We start from the raw sequence: 25,479 nt of genomic DNA on the forward strand, positions 1-25,479 counted from the left end.
GTAATGTTTTGTCTACTGAAAGAGATGTCCTTACATAAACACCTGAAAAGCTTTTTATTTAAGCTATATATTAAGCTATATTGCACTTGTGATTTCGTGAAAATTAAATATTTTTAATAATTTTATTTGGCGCTCTGAAATTCAGCGGATGTTGTTGAAAATGATCCCGTAACGGGGTGGGTGCATCAAGAAGTTTAACAAACTATTAGCAGTTTAAAGGATAAAAAAATATAAAAATGAATTCAGGCAATTTATCACCACAACATACATTTTTGTCCATATGGCCAAGCTCGATCAAGCACACTCGTTTGGTTCGGCTAGGCGCCAGCCGAACCGAAGCATGATGACGCCTTTACTCAGTGTGAGCTGAACAAAATAGAGATCCACTATGGATCTACAAGAAGAAAACAAACATGCCAGCAATCAGATCATACTACCATCTGTGCTATGGCCCAGACTTACTGTACAAACATCCTTTCCACCGCTGATCAGAGTGATGCCCACTACCTTCATAATCAACACCATCAGATGGCTCCACACTGGCTGAAACTAATTTCACCAGAGGCTCTTTTCCGCTCCATCGGTATTCAGGGCACAACACAAACACACTAATAGTGCAACGCTTAGATGCATCTCTTGTTTTGTCTCGCGGATGCACCCAGTCTTTAAGTGACGGCCCACAAAGCATCTGCAATCAAGTACAAATTTGGCAGAGGTGAAAAAATATTATCCCTTTTTAACCGAATGAGTGATCATTAACTTTAATGTACTCTAAATCAGGTCTGCTGATCTGATGGCTGTACCTAGTAAATTGTCTGTGTGAAATGGCGGAAAAGTGTATATGAAAGTGTGTGTGTGTGTCGACTGCACCCTGTCATGAATGAGAAAATGGTACGGCAGCAGCAGCAATGGCCTTATTACTTGCAAAAAGCAAATAACATTTGAGGGCTGAAATAACTAGCAAAACAAATGGCCGGTCAGTCAGACAGACGGACAGAAAGGCTTCGTGGCATGACATGGTACGGCTGGATGCCAGAGGCTGCTCTCTGGATGAGCGCCAGAAAGCTGGTCCCAGTGACCTCAGCCAGGTCTGTAAATGGAGGGATTTGAAGATTATGGAGAGCCCTCTCTGAATCACGATCACTCTCTAAACTCATTTCCATCCAGCTCTGGTCCATCGTTAATCTCACAAACACCAGATTATCTATGGCATTGAGGAGGGCTGGGATTGATGTTACATCCTCCTCTGCTTGAGTTCTCACTATACAACTCAAATATTTCAGAGTTCCAGATTTTGGATGTGCGACACAGTCTAGCCTAATACACACATGCCAACGCAGACGCACACACTTTAGCTCTGTGTCTGCTTTGGGTATCCTGCTTCTTGTGGTTACTCTATCAGATAATGTGATGCATGGCATGGGACTGGCGTTACTGGCTTTCCTATTGATGTCCAAACAAACGACCCAGAAGGATGAGGACAAAGCCTTGAGCTTAGCTAAAGGGGTATACATCTAAGGAGAGTAGAGAACTGCTGAGGAATGCTGTGTTGCACAGAACGCAACATTTTACGTGGTGTCATTACATCATGTACCTACGTTATATACGTTTGAAGGTTTACATACACTTAGGTTGGAGTCTTTAAAAATCATTTTTCAACCACTCCACAAATGTCTTGTTAACAAACTATTTCAAGGCCTACCTTCAAAATCAGTGCCTCTTTGCATGACATCATGGGAAAATCAAAAGAAAATCAGCCAAGACCTCAGACCTCCACAAGTCTGGTACATCCATGTGAGCAATTTCCAAATGCCTGAATGTACCACATTCATCTATACAAACAATAGTAGCCCTCATACTGCTCAGGAAGGAGACGCGTTCTGTCTCCTAGAGATAAACATACTTTGGTGTGAAAAGTGCAAATCAATCCCAGAACAGCAGCAAAGGACCTTGTGACGATGCTGGAGGAAACAGATACAAAATTATCTATACCCACAGTAAAACGAGTCCTATATCAATATAACCTGAAAGGCCGCTCAGCAAGGAAGAAGCCACTGCTCAAAAACCGCCATAAAAAAGCCAGACTACGGTTTGCAACTGCACATGGGGACAAAGATTGTACTTTTTGCAGAATTGTCCTCTGGTCTGATGAAACAAAAATAGAACTGTTTGGTCATAATGACCATCGTTATGTTTGGAAGAAAAAGGGGGAGGATTGCAAGCCGAAGAGAAGAACACCATCCCAACTGTGAAGCACAGCGGTGGCAGAATCATGTTGTGGGGGTGCTTTGCTGCAGGAGGGACTGGTGCACTTCACAAAATAGATGGCATCATGAGGCAGGAACAGTCTGAGGATATATTGAAGCAACATCTCCAGACATCAGTCAGCAAGTTAAAGCTTGGTCGCAAATGGGTCTTCCAAATGGACAATGACCCCAAGCATACTTCCAAAGTTGTGGCAAAATGGCTTAAGGACAACAAAGCCAAGGTTTTGGAGTGACCATCACAAAGCCCTGACCTCAATCCTTTAGAACATTGGTGGGCAGAACTGAAAAAGCATGTGCGAACAAGGAGGCCTACAAACCTGACTCAGTTACACCAGCTCTGTCAGGAGGACTGGGCCAAAATTCACCCAACGTATTGTGGGAAGCTTGTGGAAGGCTACCCGAAACATTTGACCCAAATTAAATTTAAAGGCAATGCTACCAAATACTAATTGAGTGTATGTAAACTTCTGACCCACTGGGAATGTGATGAAAAATAAAATCTGAAATAAATCAATCCCTCTACTATTATTCTGACATTTCACATTCTTAAAATAAAAGTGGTGATCCTCACTGAACTAAATCAGGGAATTTTTACTAGGATGAAATGTCAGGAATTGTGAAAAACTGAGTTTAAATGTATTTGGCTAAGGTGCATGTAAACTTCCAACTTCAACTGGAGGTATGCACGTCAGCTTTGACATCGGTTTTGCACATCGGCGAGTTAAACTAGACATCGGCCGATACTGACGTTGGCATTTTTAGCTAATATCGTACAATTCCGATATGTTCACCAATATATCGTGCATCCCTATTGCCCAGCCCTAATTAAAACCCTTACTGGGAGGCATGGATTAGTAAATGAATGGAGTTGCTCAGCCAGATCCCTGGGGCTGAGAGGAAAAGTGTTATTGGATTGTTTTTTTTTTTGGAAGATAACTTATTACCAGAGGCCTGATAAAAGAACTGTCCATGCATTCACAATGAGGTAGAGAATCAGAGGACAGTTGTTCAATACTTGTTTTTCCGTTTCCATGACACCTGCTGGGTGAGCCCTGCTTTCAAACATGAAGCCGGATCATACGCAGTCCAGCCATGCCCTACTGAGATACAAATCAGCTGCTTCCCCTCCCCAGGTTCAGGGACAAAGAAACCGACCAGGGAAGTCTGCACTCTGCAGATCACCTCCGTGGTAGTTAACACGATATAAAACCCTGCCAACAAAGTATGCGCACTGCACTCTCTTCCTGAAGTTAACAAGACCTTCAGCTACAGTCCTCAGTGTGTGGCACAGTGAACTTTTGGCCCAAAGTGAGGTCAGTCCAGCTCAGCCAGAGGACAGTGACCAGAGGGAGAGAGGATGTTCCAAGTCTAGTAGCTTATATTCCATAGGCAGGGGCCTACAGTGAGGCACACAGACCCCCCTGGCAAGGGGGAGGCTCAGGTCCTTTCATCCTAGCAAGGCTCCCAAGTAGGAGTCATTATGCATGCCCTTGCTGGGCTGTGTCTACAGAGTAGCACAGCCAGAATGGGGCAGCTGCCACAGCCAGTCCTTCCACAGGCCCTCTTGGTCTCTTTCTCACTCTGCTCTAGTCTGTTGAAAGTCAGAATAGGGGTTGGAGGAGTTGTGGCCGCCATACTCCTGAAGGCAAGTCACATACTTAAATGCATTATTAAGACACACATACTCGCAGGGAGGTGTTGTGGAGGTGGTCCACTAAGCTCATGAAAAACATCAAGAATGGTTCCAAATGGGTAAAGAGGGTGGAATCAATATATTTCTTAATTATGCTTTAACTTCTTTGGGACTGGGGGGGATGAATAAGGTGCCCAGAGTAAACTGCCTGCTACTCAGGCCCAGTTGCTAATATATGCATATTATTAGATTTGGATAGAAAGTAGAGGTTAGAGGCCGATTTCAAGTTTTCATAACAATCGGAATTATTGAGCGCCGATTTGCCGTTTTTTTTTACACCTTTATTTAATCTTAAGAACACATTCTTATTTTCAATGACGGCCTAGAAACGGTGGGTTAACTGCCTCGTTCAGGGGCAGAACGACAGATTTTCACCACGTCAGCTCGGGTGATCCAATCTTGCAACCTTACAGTTAACTAGTCCAACGCAATAACGACCTGCCTCTCTCTCGTTGCACTCCACAAGGAGACTGCCTGTTACGCGAATGCAGTAAGCCAAGGTAAGTTGCTAGCAAGCATTAAACTTCTCATAAAAAACAATCAATCATAATCACTAGTTAACTAAACATGGTTGATGATATTACTAGATATTATCTAGCATGTCCTGTGTTGCATATAATCTGACTGAGCATACAAGTATCTAAGTATCTGACTGAGCGGTGGTAGGCAAAAGCAGGCGCGTAAACATTCATTCAAACAGCACTTTCGTGCGTTTTGCCAGCAGCTCTTCGTTGTGCGTGAAGCATTGCGCTGTTTATGACTTCAAACCTATCAACTCCCGAGATGAGGCTGGTGTGACTGAAGTGAAATGGCTGGCTAGTTAGCGCGCACTAATAGCGTTTCAAACTTCACTCGCTCTGAGCCTTGGGGTGGTTGTTTCCCTTGCTCTGCATGGGTAACACTGCTTCGATGTGGTGGCTGTTGTCGTTGTGTTGCTGGTTCGAACCCAGGGAGGAGCAGAAGCTATACTGTTACACTGGCAATACTAAAGTGCCTACAAGAACATCCAATAGTCAAAGGTTAATGAAATACAAATGGTAGAGGGAAATAGTCCTATAATTCCTATAATAACTACAACCTAAAACTTCTTACCTGGGAATATTGAAGACTCGTGTTAAAAGGAACCACCCGCTTTCATATATTCTCATGTTCTGAGCAAGGAACTGAAACGTTAGATTTCTTACATGGCATATATTGCACTTTTACTTTCTTCTCCAACACTTTGTTTTTGCATTATTTAAACCAAATTGAACAAGTTTCATTATTTACTTGAGGCTAAATAGATTTGATTGATGTATATATTAAAGTTAAAATAAGTGTTCATTCAGTATTGTTGTTGATGGTCCTGTATTTGGCTCCATCCATCTTCCCATCAATTTTAACCATCTTCCCTGTCCCTGCTGAAGAAAAGCAGGCCCAAACCATGATGCTGCCACCACCATGTTTGACAGTGGGGATGGTGTGTTCAGCTGTGTTGCTTTTACGCCAAACATAACATTTTGCATTGTTGCCAAAAAGTTCAATTTTGGTTTCATCTGACCAGAGCACCTTCTTCCACATGTTTGGTGTGTCTCCCAGGTGGCTTGTGGCAAACTTTAAACAACACTTTTTATGGATATCTTTAAGAAATGACTTTCTTCTTGCCACTCTTCCATAAAGGCCAGATTTGTGCAATATACGACTGATTGTTGTCCTATGGACAGAGTCTCCCACCTCAGCTGTAGATCTCTGCAGTTCATCCAGAGTGATCATGGGCCTCTTGGCTGCATCTCTGATCAGTCTTCTCCTTGTATGAGCTGAAAGTTTAGAAGGCCGGCCAGGTCTTGGTAGATTTGCAGTGGTCTGATACTCCTTCCATTTCAATATTATCGCTTGCACAGTGCTCCTTGGGATGTTTAAAGCTTGGGAAATCTTTTTGTATCCAAATCCGGCTTTAAACTTCTTCACAACAGTATCTCGGACCTGCCTGGTGTGTTCCTTGTTCTTCATGATGCTCTCTGCGCTTTTAACGGACCTCTGAGACTATCACAGTGCAGGTGCATTTATACGGAGACTTGATTACACACAGGTGGATTGTATTTATCATCATTAGTCATTTAGGTCAACATTGGATCATTCAGAGATCCTCACTGAACTTCTGGAGAGAGTTTGCTGCACTGAAAGTAAAGGGGCTGAATAATTTTGCACGCCCAATTTTTCAGTTTTTGATTTGTTAAAAAAGTTTGAAATATCCAATAAATGTCGTTCCACTTCATGATTGTGTCCCACTTGTTGTTGATTCTTCACAAAAAAATAGTTTTATATCTTTATGTTTGAAGCCTGAAATGTGGCAAAAGGTCGCAAAGTTCAAGGGGGCCGAATACTTTCGCAAGGCACTGTATATAGAACAAAACATACATGTATTGTGTAACATGAAGTCCTATGAGTGTCATCTGATGAAGATCAAAGGTTAGTGATTCATTTCTCTCCATTTCTCCTTTTTGTGACTCCTCTCTTTTGCTGGAAAAAAGGCTGTTTTTTTCTGTGACTAGGTACTGACCTAACAATCGTTTGGTGTGTTTTCCTCGTAAAGCCTGGCTGTATTTACAACAAGTTTATCTTTAAAACGGTGTAAAATACTTGTATGTTTGAGCAATTTTAATTATGAGATTTCTGTGGTTTTGAATTTGGCGCCCTGCAATTTCACTGACTGTTTGCGAGGTGGGACACTACCGTCCCACAAATCCCAGAGAGGTTAAGATACAAAATGTGAAATATATGTCAGCAAGCCTTCCTTCAAAAGGGACCCTTTTATGGATTACATTTTGTGAAAAATCCCCAAAATTATGGTCTGCACAATTGGCCCAGCGTCTTCCGGGTTAGGGGAGGGTTTGGCCAGCCTGGATGTCCTTATCCCATTGCACTCTAGCGACTCCTTGTGGCGGGCCGGGCGCATGCACGCTGACATCAGTCGCCAGTTGTACAGTGTTCACTACAACATATTGTTGCAGCTGACTTCCAGGTTAAGCAAGCAGTGTGTCAAGAAGCAGTGCAGCTTGGCAGGGTGGTGTTTCAGAGGACGCATGGCTCTCGACCATCGCCTCTCCCGAGTCCGTACGGGGGTGTGCAGCGATGGGACTATAACTACCAATTGAATTTCACAAAATTGGGGAGAAAAAAAGGGAGAAAAGTACACAAATGTATGTATGGAAGTCAATTTAAAAACAAAGTTCTTTCTACTGTACTTACCCAGGTTCCAATTCCTATTACCTCACATACAGGTTTAACTACATGTTTTTGTATCATTCGAGTAATTATTCAGCTTCACACTGACGGCTACGCCTGCAGTCAGTCAGCATCATCCTGGCCCTGGCCAGATCAGAATGTCTCGCTACTCTCAACTCTTCTCCCATCTCTGCTGCAATCCACTGCCCAGCCCGGCTGACTCACAGACAGCACAGCAGGACCTGGGCTCTGTGCAAATGGCTGCCTGTTACGATAATTTGACCGCCAGTTTTGTTTCTGTACACGCATGCAGAACAATAAAAACAGATAAGTGAACCTTAAACCCACACAGCTGTCCCCTCATATCATCTCCTCCTAAGGATATCCTGAAATGACATTTTGCAACCAGCCTCTCCACTATCTCTACCATACGAAGGAAGCCACTTCAGAATAGGACAATCTGAGTAGGGTATGGGGAGAGAATGGTCTTCCAGCATTGTCATTCAATAGAAATATTGACCAGCTATAACCTCTGAACTTCGATCCTTTGCTCACCAGAAGTCTCTTCAAAATGCCTTGCTACACAATTAGGCCGGTTTTCCATAACCATAGACTTGGAGAACACTTATTTATTTTTTACACTTCACTTTTTTCTAGGTCTGGCCATTAGGCCAATGACAACTGGAAGGCCAACTCATCCTCTGTCCAGACCACCATGTTGCCAGGTCAGGAAAGAATTACAATGTGAGTGACATGGTGCAGTCAGTGTCTAGGGCACAGCCATAACTTAGATCTCTGCTGGCACTGGCATGATCAGAGTACTCCCTGGCACCACCCCAATCCCATCCCATCGGAGAGAAGTGCTGTTCAAATAAGCGTCTTATCATCATGTCTGGAGGAGAGGCAGAAGGTTAATAAAAGTAGAGAAATATGGTAGAACATTAACTGCTGATGCAAGGTAATACCAGCTATAAGTGCAGACAGTATCCCTCTACCCGGTACCCTCTGTGCCCTGTCATTTCACAGCTTCCTTCATGCACATCAGCACAAGGGTCTGGCTAAAAAGCCATTTCAGTCCACTCTCCTCCAGGTAATCAGTGTCTCACTGGGTCTTAATCCTCCTGAAGTCCCCCTCGTGATGGACCATCACAAGTTTGCCACCGCCGTGCAGGGAAGACCAGCCTACAGCAGGTCACTCACTCATAATGGCGCAATCAATGAGCAGTTTGGTTAAGAGGAAACCAATGGTCGGATCACTAGGCAGGGGAGTTATGACTCTGCAGGAAAGCACTTACCGGTGTCTCTGAAACGGCAAAGTGGATAGAAATCATAATACATGAGTGAGTTAAAAATTCTGTATGTTGAAACACTGATTTGTTTGATTAATACTAAAAGTAGTGCTTTCAAAAAAGTTGCCAACTTCAAACTCGTCCAGCAACTGCACAATTTCATACAGACTATTTTCCTCATTAACATGTGCGATATTGTCAGTCAGTCAGTCGAGAGAGAGAGACTACCAGCGACAGAGAGAGACTACCAGCGACAGAGAGAGACTACCAGCGACAGAGAGAGACTACCAGCGACAGAGAGAGACTACCAGCGACAGAGAGAGACTACCAGCGACAGAGAGAGACTACCAGCGACAGACAGAGACTACCAGCAACAGACAGAGACTACCAGCGACAGACAGAGACTACCAGCGACAGACAGAGACTACCAGCGACAGAGAGAGACTACCAGCGACAGAGAGAGACTACCAGCGACAGACAGAGACTACCAGCGACAGACAGAGACTACCAGCGACACCGAGACTACCCTCTCCCCGCTGTGCCTTCGTGATAATAAAAAAGGTCAAAAGTTAAATGATTTAGCAGATTAAAAAAGAAATTGGCCTCCAGTGACTGAAATATAAATCGGAAAAACAGAAATGTGTGAAATAAGAAATCAAAAACACAGCTTTGCCGCCCGCCGGTAGTTTGCAGAGAAGCCGTGGTCTAATGGAGCAAGAAATGCAGCAATTCTGACAAAGACAGCATCTCAATCTTCAAACAGCTGTTCTGAACTGCTGGTTCAGTGTCTGTGAAAGTGCTTTAAGAATAGGACTGCCTCTTAAATTCTTCCTCTGAAGTGCTAGAAGAAGACATTTTCCTCTATGATTTAGAAGTATTTGGGAAAAGTCTAAGGGTAAATCCCAAATCACTCCCTTCTCCTCAGAACTCCATGTGCACTTCTGCCATATGTACAAGTGTCCCAAAGCTGGGGGGGGGTGAAACTTGAGGCTGTAGGGTAGGCTTGGCCGGTATACCATATACTGGGGTATTTGGAAATAGCCACGGGATGGTTTTTCAATACCGTCAAAACTATTTCTTTGAATTTTTTCCAATAAATGTTATATGTGTAGTTACTTTTTAAATAAATACTTGCAGTCAACTTGTGCAATGCATTAGGAGAATGTGAAGGGTGAATGAACAATGTGCTTTATGAAGCTTATAGTTCCACAGAAAAGTTGAGCCAGTCACGTGTTTGTTTGTAAATAGCACAACGGGTGAAAGCGGGAGCTGGTGAGTCCAGCTGTGTATGGATGGGTCGCTTTTGATATTGAAAGTCATTATATTTGCTTCAATAGAGATATCAGCAACGTGCAACTTTGTTTTACTTCACAGAAGATTTAGGCAGACCCCATTTAGTCAACTGGTCGATATGCTGTTGGTCGACCAAGATTTAAGGCGAAAACTAGCTAAAATAAAATTGAAAAATCATGATGTATAAAACACCTTCCTGATTCGTGCCAGTCTGAGTGGACTGATCAATTGTGGAGGCAGCACAGTCCATCAGTTTAAGATGTGCTACTGAAATGTTATGGTTATATTACGTAAGACCAACAAACAAAAAAGTATTCTTTAATAACAAATGCGCTTTCTTCCGTGTTGGTCAGTGATCGCTGTCCATGGTTCTGAAACATCAGTGCGCTGTTGAATTGGCACCTTTTCCTAGACCATGTTGCTATTTGCATAATAGCAAAGTTAAACAGCATATTGGTGTTGAGAACAACGCGGCGAAGGCAGCTGTGGGGTTAAGAGAATACAGCCCTTGCCTTAATTGTCTAAGTGAAGAAACCAACTTAATCAGGCTATTAATTTATAGACCTAACTATTAAAATGTGTCTGGCTTTATAAATCATATATATATATATATATATACACACACACACACAGTGCCTTGCGAAAGTATTCGGCCCCCTTGAACTTTGTGACCTTTTGCCACATTTCAGGCTTCAAACATAAAGATATAAAACTATTTTTTTGTGAAGAATCAACAACAAGTGGGACACAATCATGAAGTGGAACGACATTTATTGGATATTTCAAACGTTTTTAACAAATCAAAAACTGAAAAATTGGGCGTGCAAAATTATTCAGCCCCTTTACTTTCAGTGCAGCAAACTCTCTCCAGAAGTTCAGTGAGGATCTCTGAATGATCCAATGTTGACCTAAATGACTAATGATGATAAATACAATCCACCTGTGTGTAATCAAGTCTCCGTATAAATGCACCTGCACTGTGATAGTCTCAGAGGTCCGTTAAAAGCGCAGAGAGCATCATGAAGAACAAGGAACACACCAGGCAGGTCCGAGATACTGTTGTGAAGAAGTTTAAAGCCGGATTTGGATACAAAAAGATTTAAACATCCCAAGGAGCACTGTGCAAGCGATAATATTGAAATGGAAGGAGTATCAGACCACTGCAAATCTACCAAGACCTGGCCGTCCCTCTAAACTTTCAGCTCATGCAAGGAGAAGACTGATCAGAGATGCAGCCAAGAGGCCCATGATCACTCTGGATGAACTGCAGAGATCTACAGCTGAGGTGGGAGACTCTGTCCATAGGACAACAATCAGTCGTATATTGCACAAATCTGGCCTTTATGGAAGAGTGGCAAGAAGAAAGCCATTTCTTAAAGATATCCATAAAAAGTGTCGTTTAAAGTTTGCCACAAGCCACCTGGGAGACACACCAAACATGTGGAAGAAGGTGCTCTGGTCAGATGAAACCAAAATTGAACTTTTTGGCAACAATGCAAAACGTTATGTTTGGCGTAAAAGCAACACAGCTCATCACCCTGAACACACTGTCAAACATGGTGGTGGCAGCATCATGGTTTGGGTCTGCTTTTCTTCAGCAGGGACAGGGAAGATGGTTAAAATTGATGGGAAGATGGATGGAGCCAAATACAGGACCATTCTGGAAGAAAATCTGATGGAGTCTGCAAAAGACCTGAGACTGGGACGGAGATTTGTCTTCCAACAAGACAATGATCCAAAACATAAAGCAAAATCTACAATGGAATGGTTCAAAAATAAACATATCCAGGTGTTAGAATGGCCAAGTCAAAGTCCAGACCTGAATCTAATCGAGAATCTGTGGAAAGAACTGAAAACTGCTGTTCACAAATGCTCTCCATCCAACCTCACTGAGCTCGAGCTGTTTTGCAAGGAGGAATGGGAAAACATTTCAGTCTCTCGATGTGCAAAACTGATAGAGACATACCCCAAGCGACTTACAGCTGTAATCGCAGCAAAAGGTGGCGCTACAAAGTATTAACCTAAGGGGGCTGAATAATTTTGCACGCCCAATTTTTCAGTTTTTGATTTGTTAAAAAAGTTTGAAATATCCAATAAATGTCGTTCCACTTCATGATTGTGTCCCACTTGTTGATTCTTCACAAAAAAATACAGTTTTATATCTTTATGTTTGAAGCCTGAAATGTGGCAAAAGGTTGCAAAGTTCAAGGGGGCCGAATACTTTCGCAAGGCACTGTATGTGTGCGTGTGTGTGTGTATATATATAATATATATATATATATACACACACACACACACACACACACACACACACACACACACACTAAAATGTGCAGTTGTCATACAACACCACAGATTAGAGGTTGACCGATTAATCGGAATGAGCGATTAATTAGGGCCGATTTCAAGTTTTCATAACAATTGGAAATCGGTATTATTGAGCGCAGATTTGCTGATTTTTTTTAAAAAATTTTTATTTTTTTATTTATTTAACTAGGCAAGTCAGTTAAGAACACATTCTTATTTTCAATGACGGCCTAGGAACGGTGGGTTAAATGCCTCGTTCAGGGGTGGAACGACAAATTTTCACCACATCAGCTCGGGGGATCCAATCTTGCAACCTTACAGTTAACTAGTCCAACGCAATAACGACCTGTCTCGCTCTCGTTGCACTCCACAAGGAGACTGCCTGTTACACGAATGCAGTAAGCCAAGGTAAGTTGCTAGCTAGCATTAAACTTATCTTATAAAAAAACAATCATAACCACTAGTTAACTACACATGGTTGATGATATTACTAGATATTATCTAGCGTGTCTTGTGTGGCATATAATCTGACTGAGCATACACGCATCTAAGTATCTGACTGAGCGGTGGTAGGCAGTAGCAGGCTCGTAAACATTCCTTCAAACAGCACTTTCGTGCGTTTTGCCAGCAGCTCTTTGTTGTGCGTCAAGCATTGCGATGTTTAGACTTCAAGCCTATCAACTCTCGAGATGAGGCTGGTGTAACCGAAGTGAAATGGCTAGCTAGTTAGCGCGCGCTAACAGCGTTTCAAACGTCACTCGCTCTGAGCCTTCTAGTAGTTGTTCCCCTTGCTCTGCATGTGTAATGCTGCTTCGAGGGTGGCTGTTGTTGTTGTGTTGCTGGTTCGAGCCCAGGGAGGAGCGAGTCGGAAGCTATACTGTTACACTGGCAATACTAAAGTGCCTACAAGAACATCCAATAGTCAAAGGTTAATGAAATACAAATGGTAAAGGGAAATAGTCCTATAATTCCTCTAATAACTACAACCTAAAACTTCTTACCTGGGAATATTGAAGACTCGTGTTAAAAGGAACCACCCGCTTTCATATATTCTCATGTTCTGAGCAAGGAACTGAAACGTTAGCACATATTGCACTTTTACTTTCTTCTCCAACACTTTGTTTTTGCATTATTTAAATCAAATTGAACATGTTTCATTATTTACTCGAGGCTAAATGGATTTTATTGATGTATATATTAAGTTAAAATAAGTGTTAATTCAGTGTTGTTGTAATTGTCATTATTACAAATAAATAAAATATATATATAAAAAAAGTGCAGATTAATCGGTATCAGCTTTTTTGGTCATCCAATAATCGGTATCGGCGTCGAAAAATCATAATCGGTCAACCTCTACCACAGATGTCTCAAGTTGAGGGGGCATGCAATTGGTATGTTGACTGCAGGAATGTCCACCAGAGCTGTTACCAGAAAATGTAAATGTTAATTTCTCTACCATTTTACTTTTTTATTTAACCTTTATTTAACTAGTAGACAAGTCAGCCGCCTCCAATGCCATTTTAGAGAATTTGGCACTACGTCCAACCGGCATCACAACCGCAGACCACGTGTAACCATTCCAGCCCAGTCGTAGACCTGGCTCACCAGTGGGTGGGCCCATGCCCTCCCAGGCCCACCCATGGCTGCAACCCTGCCCAGTCATGTGAAACTCATAGATTAGGTCCTAATGAATTTGTTTAAAATTGACCGATTTCCTTAGATGAACTGTAATGCAGTAAAATATTTGAAATAGTTGCATTTGGCATTCATATTTTTTGTTTGGTATACATTTTAGGTCATTTAGAATACGCTCTTATCCATAGCGAATTATGCCTACAGTCAGTGCATTTAACCAAGAAGACAACCACGTCACATATTGCATAACTGAAATTATTTTCAATGCTTCCTAAACAAACACAATAGCCTACATATTTCTGTGCGCAAAAATGAGTACAGGACCGGACAGGAGTGATTTAAAATCGGGAAGGGACAGGAAAGTTCCAGGGTTGTGGGATCAACACAGAACAGGATTTTTTTTTTGTCAGGACAAGACGTGACAGGAATTAATTTTCACTCCTGTGTCAACCTCTAGTGTGAGAGTTGTTTGGTTAGTGATGTTTCTGTATCGCTCATGTGATTGCGGAGTTGGCTAAACAAAATGGCCACTGGTTCGATGCAAATAATCATGATATTCTGCCAGGTAGGCTACTTTGTGGTTAACATTTAATTGAGAAGGTTTTAGGGAAAGTCTGTCCATCTCTACCAAAATAACGTTATCATTAGCATAATTGCTACCGGCAACAAAGTGTCGACATATGCGTTTGTCTGTGCGGTGTGTGCGTAGGCGGAGGGGAATACCGTTTCATAAAATTACAGAAAAATACAAAATCACTGATAGTTTGTTGAATTTTCTTTTTAAAAATGATTATTGTTGATTTCCGTTTTAATGTCTGAATTCCGTCTGCAACCTGCATGGAACTAATTTCTTCATCACGCTCGCTCCCGCTGACTTCTTGTCCCACCTGCTCCCGCAAGGACTGGTCCCGAACCCGACTGCAGTCCTGCAATCTTATTTTATGTGTATGTGACACAGCTCGCTTTGCAGCCCTGATGCCAGCAAATTTTCCACCCTAGTCAGGATCAAAAAAGTCGCTAAAATTGCCTAAGAATTAGGTTAAAATACCAGAGATCCTCAACTGGCCCAACAAACTAAGCAAACTAAGGACCCGGTCTTTCAAAGAAAATTTGTAAAAATCCAAATAACTTCACAGATCATTATAAAGGGTTTAAACACTGTTTCCCATGCTTGTTCATTGAACCATAAACAAATAATGAACATGCACCTGTGGAATGGTCATTAACACACTAACAGCTTACAGAGAGTAGGGATTCAAGGTCACAGTTATGAAAACTTAGGACACTGAAGAGGCCTTTCTACTGACTGAAAAACACCAAAAGAAAGATGCCCAGGGTCCCTGCTCATCTGCGTGAATGTGCCTTAGGCATGCTGCAAGGAGGCATGAGAAGTGCAGATGTGGCCAGGGCAATAAATTGCAATGTCTGTACTGTGAGACGCCTAAGACAGCGCTACAGGGAGACAGGACGGACTGCTGATCTTCCTTGCAGTGGCAGACCATGTGTAACACCTGCACAGGATCAGTACATCCGAACATCACACCTGCGGGACAGGTACAGGAAGGCAACAACAACTGCCCGAGTTACACCAGGAATTCACAATCCCTCCGTCAGTGCTCAGACTGTCCGCAATAGGCTGAGAGAGGCTGGACTGAGGGCCTGTAAGCCTGTTGTAAGGCAGGTCCTCAACAGACATCAGACATCACCAGCAAGGTTGTCAATGGGCACAAACCCACGGTCGCTGGACCAGACAGGACTGGCAAAAAGTGCTCTTCAATGACGAGTCACAGTTTTGTCTCATTAGGGGTGATGGTCAGATTTGCGTTTATCGTCGAAGGAAGGAGCGTTACACTGAGGCCTGGACTCCGGAGCGGGATCGATTTGGAGGTAGAGGGTCTGTCATGGTCTGGGGTGGTGTGTCACAGCATCCTCGGACTGAGCTTGTTGTCATTGCAGGCAATTTCAACGCTGTGCGTTACAGGGAAGACATCCTCCTCCCTCATGTGGTACCCTTCCTGCAGGCTCATTGACATGACAATGCCACCAGCCATACTACTCGTTCTGTGAGCAATTTCCGACAAGACAGGAATGTCAGTGTTCTGCCACGGCCAGCGAAGAGCCCGGATCGCAATCCCATTGAGCACGGCACTAAGATCTGTTGGATCTGAGGGTGAGGGCTAGGGACATTCCCCCCAGAAATGTCCAGGAACTTGCAGGTGCCTTGATGGAAGAGTGGGGTAACATCTCACAGCAAGAACTGGCAAATATGGTGTAGTCCATGAGGAGGAGATGCACTGCAGTACTTAATGCAGCTGGTGGCCACAGCTCCATTTCTGTTAGTCACATGTCTGTGGAACTTGTTCAGTTTGTGTCTCAGTTCTTGAATCTTATGTTCCTACAAATATTTACACATGTTAAGTTTGCTGAAAATAAACACAGTTGACAGTGAGAGGACGTTTCTTCTTTTGCTGAGTTTATTAGGCTATCGGTACTATAGGGCTACATCAACCAATAGGGTAGACGTAGTTTAAAAGAGCACAGTTGGGGTGAAATATAGGAGAGTGGACACTTTCTTGATTTAAGCTACATTTTGCATAACTTTTAGGTGCAAGGCAATTTGCAAGCAGAGTAAAATGCATGTGTTATCAATACTTATTTCCAGTCAATGTCAGAGTAAACATTGCCCATCATATTTTGGAAGTTAAAGACAACTGCGCTGTGCTTCTCAGCCCATATTGCCTATTTCTACAGGCTATTTAACAGAGACCACACATACACCCAATTGATCTTGTACACCCAACAAAAGAGAAAATTAGGCTACTGAACATGAGCACCCTTCCTGTCCTTTGTCTGCTGAAGCGCAAAGGCCCACCTGAAGATGTGCTGTGATTTGTTGATTCAAGTCATTACAAGAATCATAAATATATATATATATATATATTTTTTTTTAATCATCTTTGATGTGATTGCAACTATTGAGCAGCAGTGGTCCACCGCTAAATTAATAGGGGAAACACTGACAATCCCAGGCAGCCATTGTGAGTCTACCAGGGTTAGAGGTTCCAAGTCCATTTGACTCATTCTATGTGTGCTGCTGGAGCAGGGAGGGGGGCATTGCCTAGGCAACCAAAGACTTTGCTACAACACCTTGGTTGTTTCAGCAAGGAGCAACAGTTTCATCACGTTAAGAGTACATGTTACCTCAGAAATGGACTCAACCACAGGTATGCCCAGCCGTCCCGTCTTCAGTCAGCTGTTTGTTCCACACAACAAAAAAATACAATAAAAAAAAATATATTTGACAGTTATTTTATTTTAATGACGGTCTTCATCCATACCGTCAGTTACACGATTATACGGTAATTGTGCCAGCCCTAAACTCAAGTTTCACTGTTGAAGAGTGAATCAGAGTAGACCTACTTCAACAAGAACCAAACATCACTGATATCAAATGGTTGAGAAAATATATTTTATCAGCTGAGAAATTCCCTTCGTGCATCCTTACAGATACACATCAAGATGACTAGGGATGCTGGTGATTCCTTGTCTGACAACACATGCAGTATATGCAGTGTAGGAGACAAATGTAATAGCGCAACACCAGACACTGCATAAAAAGTATCTCTACAATAATACAAAAACATCCCCACAACATTCACTGCCTTCATTTCATTACTTAACCAGGCAAGTTGACGGAGTCAACATTTTTCATCATCATAACCCATGGCTGCACATTTCCTGCACCTGCCTCTCATTTGGCCCCTTGTTCTTAGCAGGGCTGAGGAGCTCGCCGAGGCATACAGAGTAGGCAGCAGCAGGCGCACAGCCTCCGCCAGCAGCGGTCAACGCTCGCCTTGTCTGGGAAATGACGGGAGGAAACGCTTTACAACAAAGTGAACAAACATCTCTGCCTTTACTACAAAATGTATTTTCCTCCCCGCCATAATGTGGAATGTATGAGCCTTTAACGAGTGACTCCGCTCTCAATGCATCCAACTTGCTCCCTCCAATCTTCTAATCTTCCAAGGTCTTAACACATTCAAAACAAAATAATATTTCAGATTCTCTTAATGTACTGCCTGAGGTTGCTGTATTAACATTTTACCTCGGCTGACAACTTCTAAAGGTTGCAATGGGGGGGTTCGTCCTTACTGAGACCGTGTCTGTGCATAGGATAATGAATCACAACAGTTTAAACCATCTATTTTCCACACCACTCATATAGGCTAGTTTTTCTATCATCTCCCTGGTTCAAATTTGCATTCTCTCAGAAGAAGCACTGCTCTATTAAACAGGGTTGCAAACTGGTGAGGGTCCAAAAAGGTGTTGAAATGTGCATATACTTTTCATATTTTCAGAGATTAACATAATACATATCTGAACAATGTTTATTGTAGGCTGGCATTGTGTAATTCATTGAGTGGGTCGAATTTAATCCAGAAATGTATTGTGCCATATCCCAATGTGTCGCTGTACTCATGAGCGGCATGATTTTCCATATCCGAAGCGGACCTATAGGTCTATTTGTTTGGCAAGACATGGCTGCATCTCACTTTAGACTGTGTTTTGGATCGCCATACGGCATTTGCTTCCTATTAACTAGACTAAATATAGATTGTGTCCTGCATTTATCGAGCTGATATATTGTTTACTAGGCCTACTTGGTGCCGCTGTTTTGTTCTGTTTGCATTCATTTGTTTGAATTCGCAGAAGTGTCAATATTCTAAGCCAAACTGCTATTCAGTATTTTTGTTGCATGCATGAATAACTAGGCTACTACTTTCAGCATTTAGTTTGCATTATCTTGGTAAGGCAGCTGTAATAGGTGAAATGCCCTATCAATCTTGTAGCCTATATTCATTACCAAAACAGCCTTGCTTCAGTAACTTCAAAAGCACTCAATGGTCTCAGAGTCTCAGCATTTTAACTTTATGTTTTTGGTATAGCTTTAAGACAAATTAAATATAATTCCAATGCAAGAAACCCCAACAAATGTGCCACCACACCGACTTCAACTGTGCCCTTAGTCACTTTATCCTAGCGCTGGGATGGAGAGAAGCAGACTAGTAGATTAATGGCTGGTTAGGGGATGTGGTTGTCTGCTCACAACTGTCACACATGGTATTGGATGAAACACTCATTCTGATATGACATGTCTGACATCATGCTCTGAACTCTGATATTCTATTTGTAGGATGCTTTCTGTGTTTAGTCATTCATTTCAATATGATGCTAACGTAGCTAGCTAACGTTAATTACTTTGTGTGTAATAATTTGTGCTACGAAACATACATGCTACTATTATTTGCTTCTAGTCAACTACAACCACAGCATTATTTCAAACACCGGTTGGTTATCGAGTTACATTCCAAATTTCCCAGTCAGTCTGTTGCGTTGAAGCGTGATGACACAACCGCCAGAAAAGGTAGCGTTAGTGAGCACAGTGGGAGAATCTAAATTGCCTACTCCTCGCATCCTCTACTCTAAACCCATTGGATGAGAAAGCCAGAGGTCCCTCCCCTCTAACCTCCTGGGTTTTGAGAAGGAGGCGAGGACAAAAGGAGTATGCAATTGAGAATCTCCCAGGGAGAAAATCTGTTCACGCTGTTCTTTTATAGCTCAACTGGTGACACACCGTCTGCTCACTGTCAGAGCCATCCCATCCCAAACATTTTTGATGAGACACGTGGGAAAATGGCTTAAGGACAACAAAGTCAAGGTATTGGAGTGGCCATCACAAAGCCCTGACCTTAATCCCATTGAACATTTGCCAGCAGAACTGAAAAAGTGTGTGCGAGTAAGGAGGCCTACAAACCTGACTCAGTTACACCAGCTCTGTCAGGAGGAATGGGCCAAAATTCACCCAACTTATTGTGGGAAGCTACCCGAAAGGTTTGACCCAAGTTAAACAATTTAAAGGCAATGCTACCAAATACTAATTGAGTATGTAAACTTCTGATCCACTGGGAATGTGATGAAAGAAATAAAAGCTAAAATAAATAATTACATAACCCAAGGGTACTGGAGCCTTGAAATAATAGCATAAAAAATTTTCCCTCTCATTCACATTTCAGGAGAGTCAAATGGAGAATATTTAATTGAACCAGAGGCTAAACTCTTACTCAACCTTAATGTAATAAAATGGCACATCAGGACAAAGAGAAAAAGGCCACCAGGTCAACTAGACTCACTTTACTAAACCTAACACATGAGAGGAAGGGGGTCACAAAAAGTTCAGATTTGCATCACTTTCATTGTTAGGCAGGCGTGATTTACAAGTACAGCAGAGCAGACGTAGGGCCTATAGCCCGTGTACCAGACTTTCTGCACTAACTGGCTCTCAAACAATATACTGTACCCTCGGATAGGTAGCACTTTGGTGCCGGTCTTGCGATGCGCTCCACGGGCCGTGTTAACTCCTATTGAGCTCTAATACACACAGAAACAAGACAGTGGCTGAATAACCTCCTGGACAAATTTAAAGGCCCAGGCACACCACTAGCGTTTGCTGGCAGAGAGTCCTTAGCACATCTGAACGTAATTTGCAAAACGACTGTGCACCAATTTTACATGTAGAATTGCATGAATAATGTCAGCTGTTTCACACAAAACCCCAAATAACCCTGCAACAGGGCAAGAAAAACATTACCGTGCACCAAGCAACAGGATATTATTCTGGCAGCACGATCACAGATATTTTTTCACTCAAAATAAGAGTCCCGCTGCAAAGACATGCTAAATTGAAAAAAAAAAAAAATTGGGGTGGGTCACTTGATGTATTTTATTTGGTATATTGTATTATTTATACCAGCATTTCTTTTGAAGGTTTAAACAAATACTGATATGTTGAACGCTATTGCATAGGCTACACTTAAAGAAATACAATTTTAATAAAACATGTTTTTCAAATGACTTAATAGTCTGCAAAACTCTCGTTGCACTCGACAAGTTACGCGAATGCAGTAAGCCAAGGTATGTTGCTAGATAGCATTAAACTTATCTTATAAAAAACAATCAATCATAATCACTAGTTATCCTCAACCATGTAGAGTTATTACTAGATATTATCTAGCGTGTCCTCTTCATTGTGCGTCAAGCATTGCGCTGTTTATGACTTCAAGCCTATCAACTCTCGAGATGAGGCTGGTGTAACCGAAGTGAAATGGCTTGCTAATTAGCGCGCGCTAATAGCGTTTCAAAAGTCACTCGCTCTGAGCCTTCTAGTAGTTGTTCCCCTTGCTCTGCATGGGTAACACTGCTTCGGTGGTGGCTATTGTCATTGTGTTCCTGGTTCGAGCCCAGGGAGGAGCGAGGAGAGGGACCGAAGCTATACTGTTACACTGGCAATACTAAAGTGCCTATAAGAACATCCAATAGTCAAAGGTTAATGAAATACAAATGGTATAGAGGGATATAGTCCTATAATTCCTATAATAACTACAACCTAAAACGTCTTACTTGGGAATATTGAAGACTCATGTTAAAAGGAACCACCAGCTTTCATATGTTCTCATGTTCTGAGCAAGGAACTGAAACGTTAGATTTCGTACATGGCATATATTGCACTTTTACTTTCTTCTCCAACACTTCGTTTTTGCATTATTTAAAACAAATTGAACAAGTTTAATTATTTACTTTAGGCTAAATTGATTTTATTGATGTATTATATTAAGTTAAAATAAGTGTTCATTCAGTATTGTTGTAATTGTCATTATTAAAAAAAAAAAAATTAAACATTGAAAAAAAAAAAAAAAAAAGTTGGCAGATTAATCGGTATCGGCTTTTTTTGGTCCTCCATTAATCGGTATCGGCATTGAAAAATCATAATCGGTTGACCTCTAATAGACATGTAGCTAGCTAAACAAGTAGTACCCTCAACAGTTTCCTGAAACAAATCACATCTGGCACCTCCAATAAGGCAAGACAAGAGTATATGAAAATCCAGTATGGAATTACATTCTATTTCACACTGGAAGCAAACAGGCTAAGCCAACCCCCCCCCAAAAAAACATGTTCAACACAACAGTATATCAATTTATTGTTTTGGAATGAATATAACATGCAGGACTAAATGCATGTCTGTAAGACAGTCTCCCTCCAAAACTATACATATTTGGTTAGCAGAAACCCTACTGAGTAATTTACACCGCACTGAAGCAGAAACAGGTAGAAAGTTCTATTCTATGTACAGTATACAGTGGGGCAAAAAAGTATTTAGTCAGCCACCAATTGGAGTTTGGAGTGTGACTGTTTGAGGTTGTGGACAGGTGTCTTTTATACTGATAACAAGTTCAAACAGGTGCCATTAATACAGGTAACAAGTGGAGGACAGAGGAGCCTCTTAAAGAAGAAGTTACAGGTCTGTGAGAGCCAGAAATCTTGCTTGTTTGTAGGTGACCAAATACTTATTTTCCACCATAATTTGCAAATAAATTCATTAAAAATCCTACAATGTGATTTTCTGGGGGGTTTTCTTCTCATTTGTCTGTCAATGTTGAAGTGTACCTATGATGAAAATTACAGGCCTCTCATATTTTTAAGTGGGAGAACTTGCACAATTGGTGGCTGACTAAATACTTTTTTGCCCCACTGTATTTGTGTTTTGCATTGGGGGCTATCGAAGGGGTGGAGAACAAATTTGGTTAGTAGAGACCTAGCCCTTGATCATGATTCTCAGGTCCATTATATTACATAAGAGTCATTGGACAAAGGCTTCTTCTGTACTGGTGTGTTTTATTAAGAGTCACAACTCTGTCTGAACATTAGCACCCATCGCTTGCTGTACAGTTTTGGAAGCATAAGGACCTTATCTTTCCTATCAGAAATAAATAATTTTCTAAAACCAAAAGTTTAAATTGATACCCCCCTTTAGTGTTAGTGTTCCCACACGGCCATTCCTCCATGTTACAGCGAGTGTTTACGTTAAACAGAGGGACCATCTGTGCTAATTAGCTATCTAGTATGCTCCGAACACTAGTGTGTAAAGAAGGCCACCAGAATGTGTCACTGAAAAATACTAAATCGGCAGTAACTGTGATAAAGCTGGTTAAAACAGTGTACAGAAAGTGTATATTTATCCGTTCTGAAATTATTTTGATGCGATATGAAAGTAAAGGGATTTATGATTGTGTATCACAATTGACCTTAAGGAGTAATGGTAGGCTCCTTGAAAGTACATGCTGGACTAGTAGAGACCCTACTGAGTATTTCCTACCCAACTTTAACTTCTACGGGACCGGTTGAGCTAACATAGGCTAATGTGATTAGCATGAGGTTGTAAGTAACAAACAAAAAAATTGCCCAGGAAATATACATATGTGATATGGGCAAAAAGCTTAAATTCTTGTTAATCTAACTGCACTGTCCAATTTACAGTAGTTTTTACAATGAAATAATACCATGCTATTGTTTGAGGAGAGTGCACAATTATTCACTTGAAAAGTTATTAAACACCAATTAGGCACATTTGGGCAGTCTTGATACACTATTTTGAACAGATACAATGGTTCATTGGATCAGTTTAAAATGTTGCACATTCACTGCTGCCATCTAGTGGCCAAAATCTAAATTGTGCCTGAGCTGTAATAATACATCATGGACTTTGTCTTGCATTTCAAAGGCAGTACAACAAAAAAGTGTTTTTATTTTACCAGCTCTAATGTGTTATATTCTCCTACATTAATTTCACATTTCCACAAACTTCAGTGTTTCCTTTCAAATGGTATCAATAATATGCATATCCTTGCTTCAGGTCCTGAGCTACAGCCAGTTAGATTTGGGTTACTTATTGCCTATTTTTGAGGGCACAGTTAAGTGCCCATTGATTAAAATTAATCATCATCTTTTGAATGACTAATCCACAATAAAGTGTGGGCTTTTATTTTGAAGGTTTCCTCATTACCATACGAACGTGACATCATTTGTGCAGCTAGTAGAATACTAGTAAAAATAGCTTACAGAACCACGCAGAAACATATTATTTCAAAACAGCATCTTTGTGCCGGGTCTCAACAACCAATGTGAACAACTGTCTGCTGCACATCACAACTTCCTTTCGTATAACGAACGTTAGGCTTTAACTTGTAACACAGCTATTTCCTGACTGCTACGTGGCCTTCTCACTATCCACCAGCGTAGCTACCTGGCATTATCCTCCCACATTCTTCTGAAAAGCTCGACTTTGGCGACAACATGCCCCTTTTCCTAAAGAAGAGATGTATTGGTAAAGTAGCGTAACTAGTTTGCTAGCAAACTAGCTAATGTCATTGAAAAGGGGGTGACAAGCAGTGTCACACGTAGCAAGAACACATTAATTAGTCTTGTAGAAACTTGCTAGCCAATTGACAATTTAAGAACCTGCTGCCAAAAAGCCTCACATTGTCAACATGTTAAAAAAGCTAGCTAACGTTAGACAGTTAATGTTGCAGATATTTTAGATGCGTGCAGCTAACTAGCTACGTCCATTTCCAACGTGATCAGACAGTCAGTGACACCAAGTCAATAAGTGTTTTCACTTGCAGCGCGACTCAGCCAAACCGTGTACTAGACAACCTTACCTGTATTTGAAGGATGCCACCCGGTCCCTCCACTATTTCTGGCGAGTTCTCAAAGACTCGATCTCGATACAATGACCACAGACCAACGTTCGGCAGGAAAAGAAGAGCCGCTATAAGCAACCCTGCGAACTGCAGTAGACGTTTTTCTTTCCGCCTCATTTCTCCTGAAGAAATGCGAGAAAAGCTGTCGACAGTGTATTCCCAGGCAGCTCCTTCCCGGTGGAAACAACTTTCACAAATTCACTCTGATCAAACGAACGATGTAGTTTATTGAGCTGCAGGCACTTCCGCTAGGGGGAGTTAATCAATATCCTGGTTGGGGGATCACAAAACGGAAGGAGACTTTTGCATTCTTTGTAGTGAAGAATGATGAGATTCCCTAAAAACACACCACTTCAATACAGCTACGAGTGTAAGTTACTTTGTCGTAGCAGGTTACGATATGAAGTTAAAGACATACTCCGGAACGTTGGCGACTAGTAACAAAGATGGTATATTATATTGACAAGATAGTGAAGTGACCGCCCTAACAATGGAAATACAAATATGGAAGGTAGGCGAGATCAGGTGGGACCATTCTAGCCAATGAGAGGGTAGAAACGCATGACAACAACATACAATAGAGATAGATGTAGAGGACTCCGTGCTACTATAGTCTGTTTGACAGCATGAGCGTTCTTCATTGGCTGATTGCTCCCAACTCATAGGAATCCCCAACCATTTGACTACTTTACAAGGGTGGAAGCCCTCAATGGCAACGTCCATGCTAAAACTGATTATATCCATGATGAGTCCTCTATCTATCTCTATGAAACAGGCACCACTCAAATATACATTTGCCGAAATGCCACGTGCATCCACTTATGTCAGTGCATTTGTAACAACCTAACCTTTACAAAACGTATGTTTGATCAAGCCTCACATGGCAAATTAGCTACATTTGTTGACCACATTTGACACCTCTACAAAAATGTCTAATTTTGTGGGCTTATTTTTGTGGACATTTTTCAACTGAGTAAAACCTCTGCTTCGCCTCTTCCTCCCTGCTAGTAAGTAGGGAAAGGGTTAGCGAAAATGCTCTCCTAACCTGCTAGGAAAAGTCACTTCTGGTCAAACCTGTATCAAAGTGGTGTGTTTTTAGGGAGTCCCAATAATCAATATTTTAATTCCAACCGAACCATAACTGTGCAACAACACAATGTTTATATTAAATCACCTACAGACTTGCAGAAATA

The 25,479-nt window shown here is 41.7% G+C and overlaps 1 protein-coding gene across 1 annotated transcript in view; it reads right to left on the reverse strand.

Moving 5' to 3' along the window:
• LOC110537509 (polypeptide N-acetylgalactosaminyltransferase 10) overlaps nucleotides 1-24,709 on the reverse strand; it is a 136,766-nt gene extending 112,057 nt beyond the window's left edge. Inside the window, exon 1 of the mRNA XM_021623602.2 lies at nucleotides 24,245-24,709. Coding sequence (XP_021479277.2) covers nucleotides 24,245-24,403 — 159 coding nt within the window. The 5' untranslated portion in view covers nucleotides 24,404-24,709. The remainder of the gene's footprint in view (nucleotides 1-24,244) is intronic.
• Nucleotides 24,710-25,479: the final 770 nt, after the last annotated feature.

This window comes from Oncorhynchus mykiss, chromosome 12 (genome assembly GCF_013265735.2).
Source record: "Oncorhynchus mykiss isolate Arlee chromosome 12, USDA_OmykA_1.1, whole genome shotgun sequence".
Classification (NCBI taxonomy): Eukaryota; Metazoa; Chordata; class Actinopteri; order Salmoniformes; family Salmonidae; genus Oncorhynchus; species Oncorhynchus mykiss.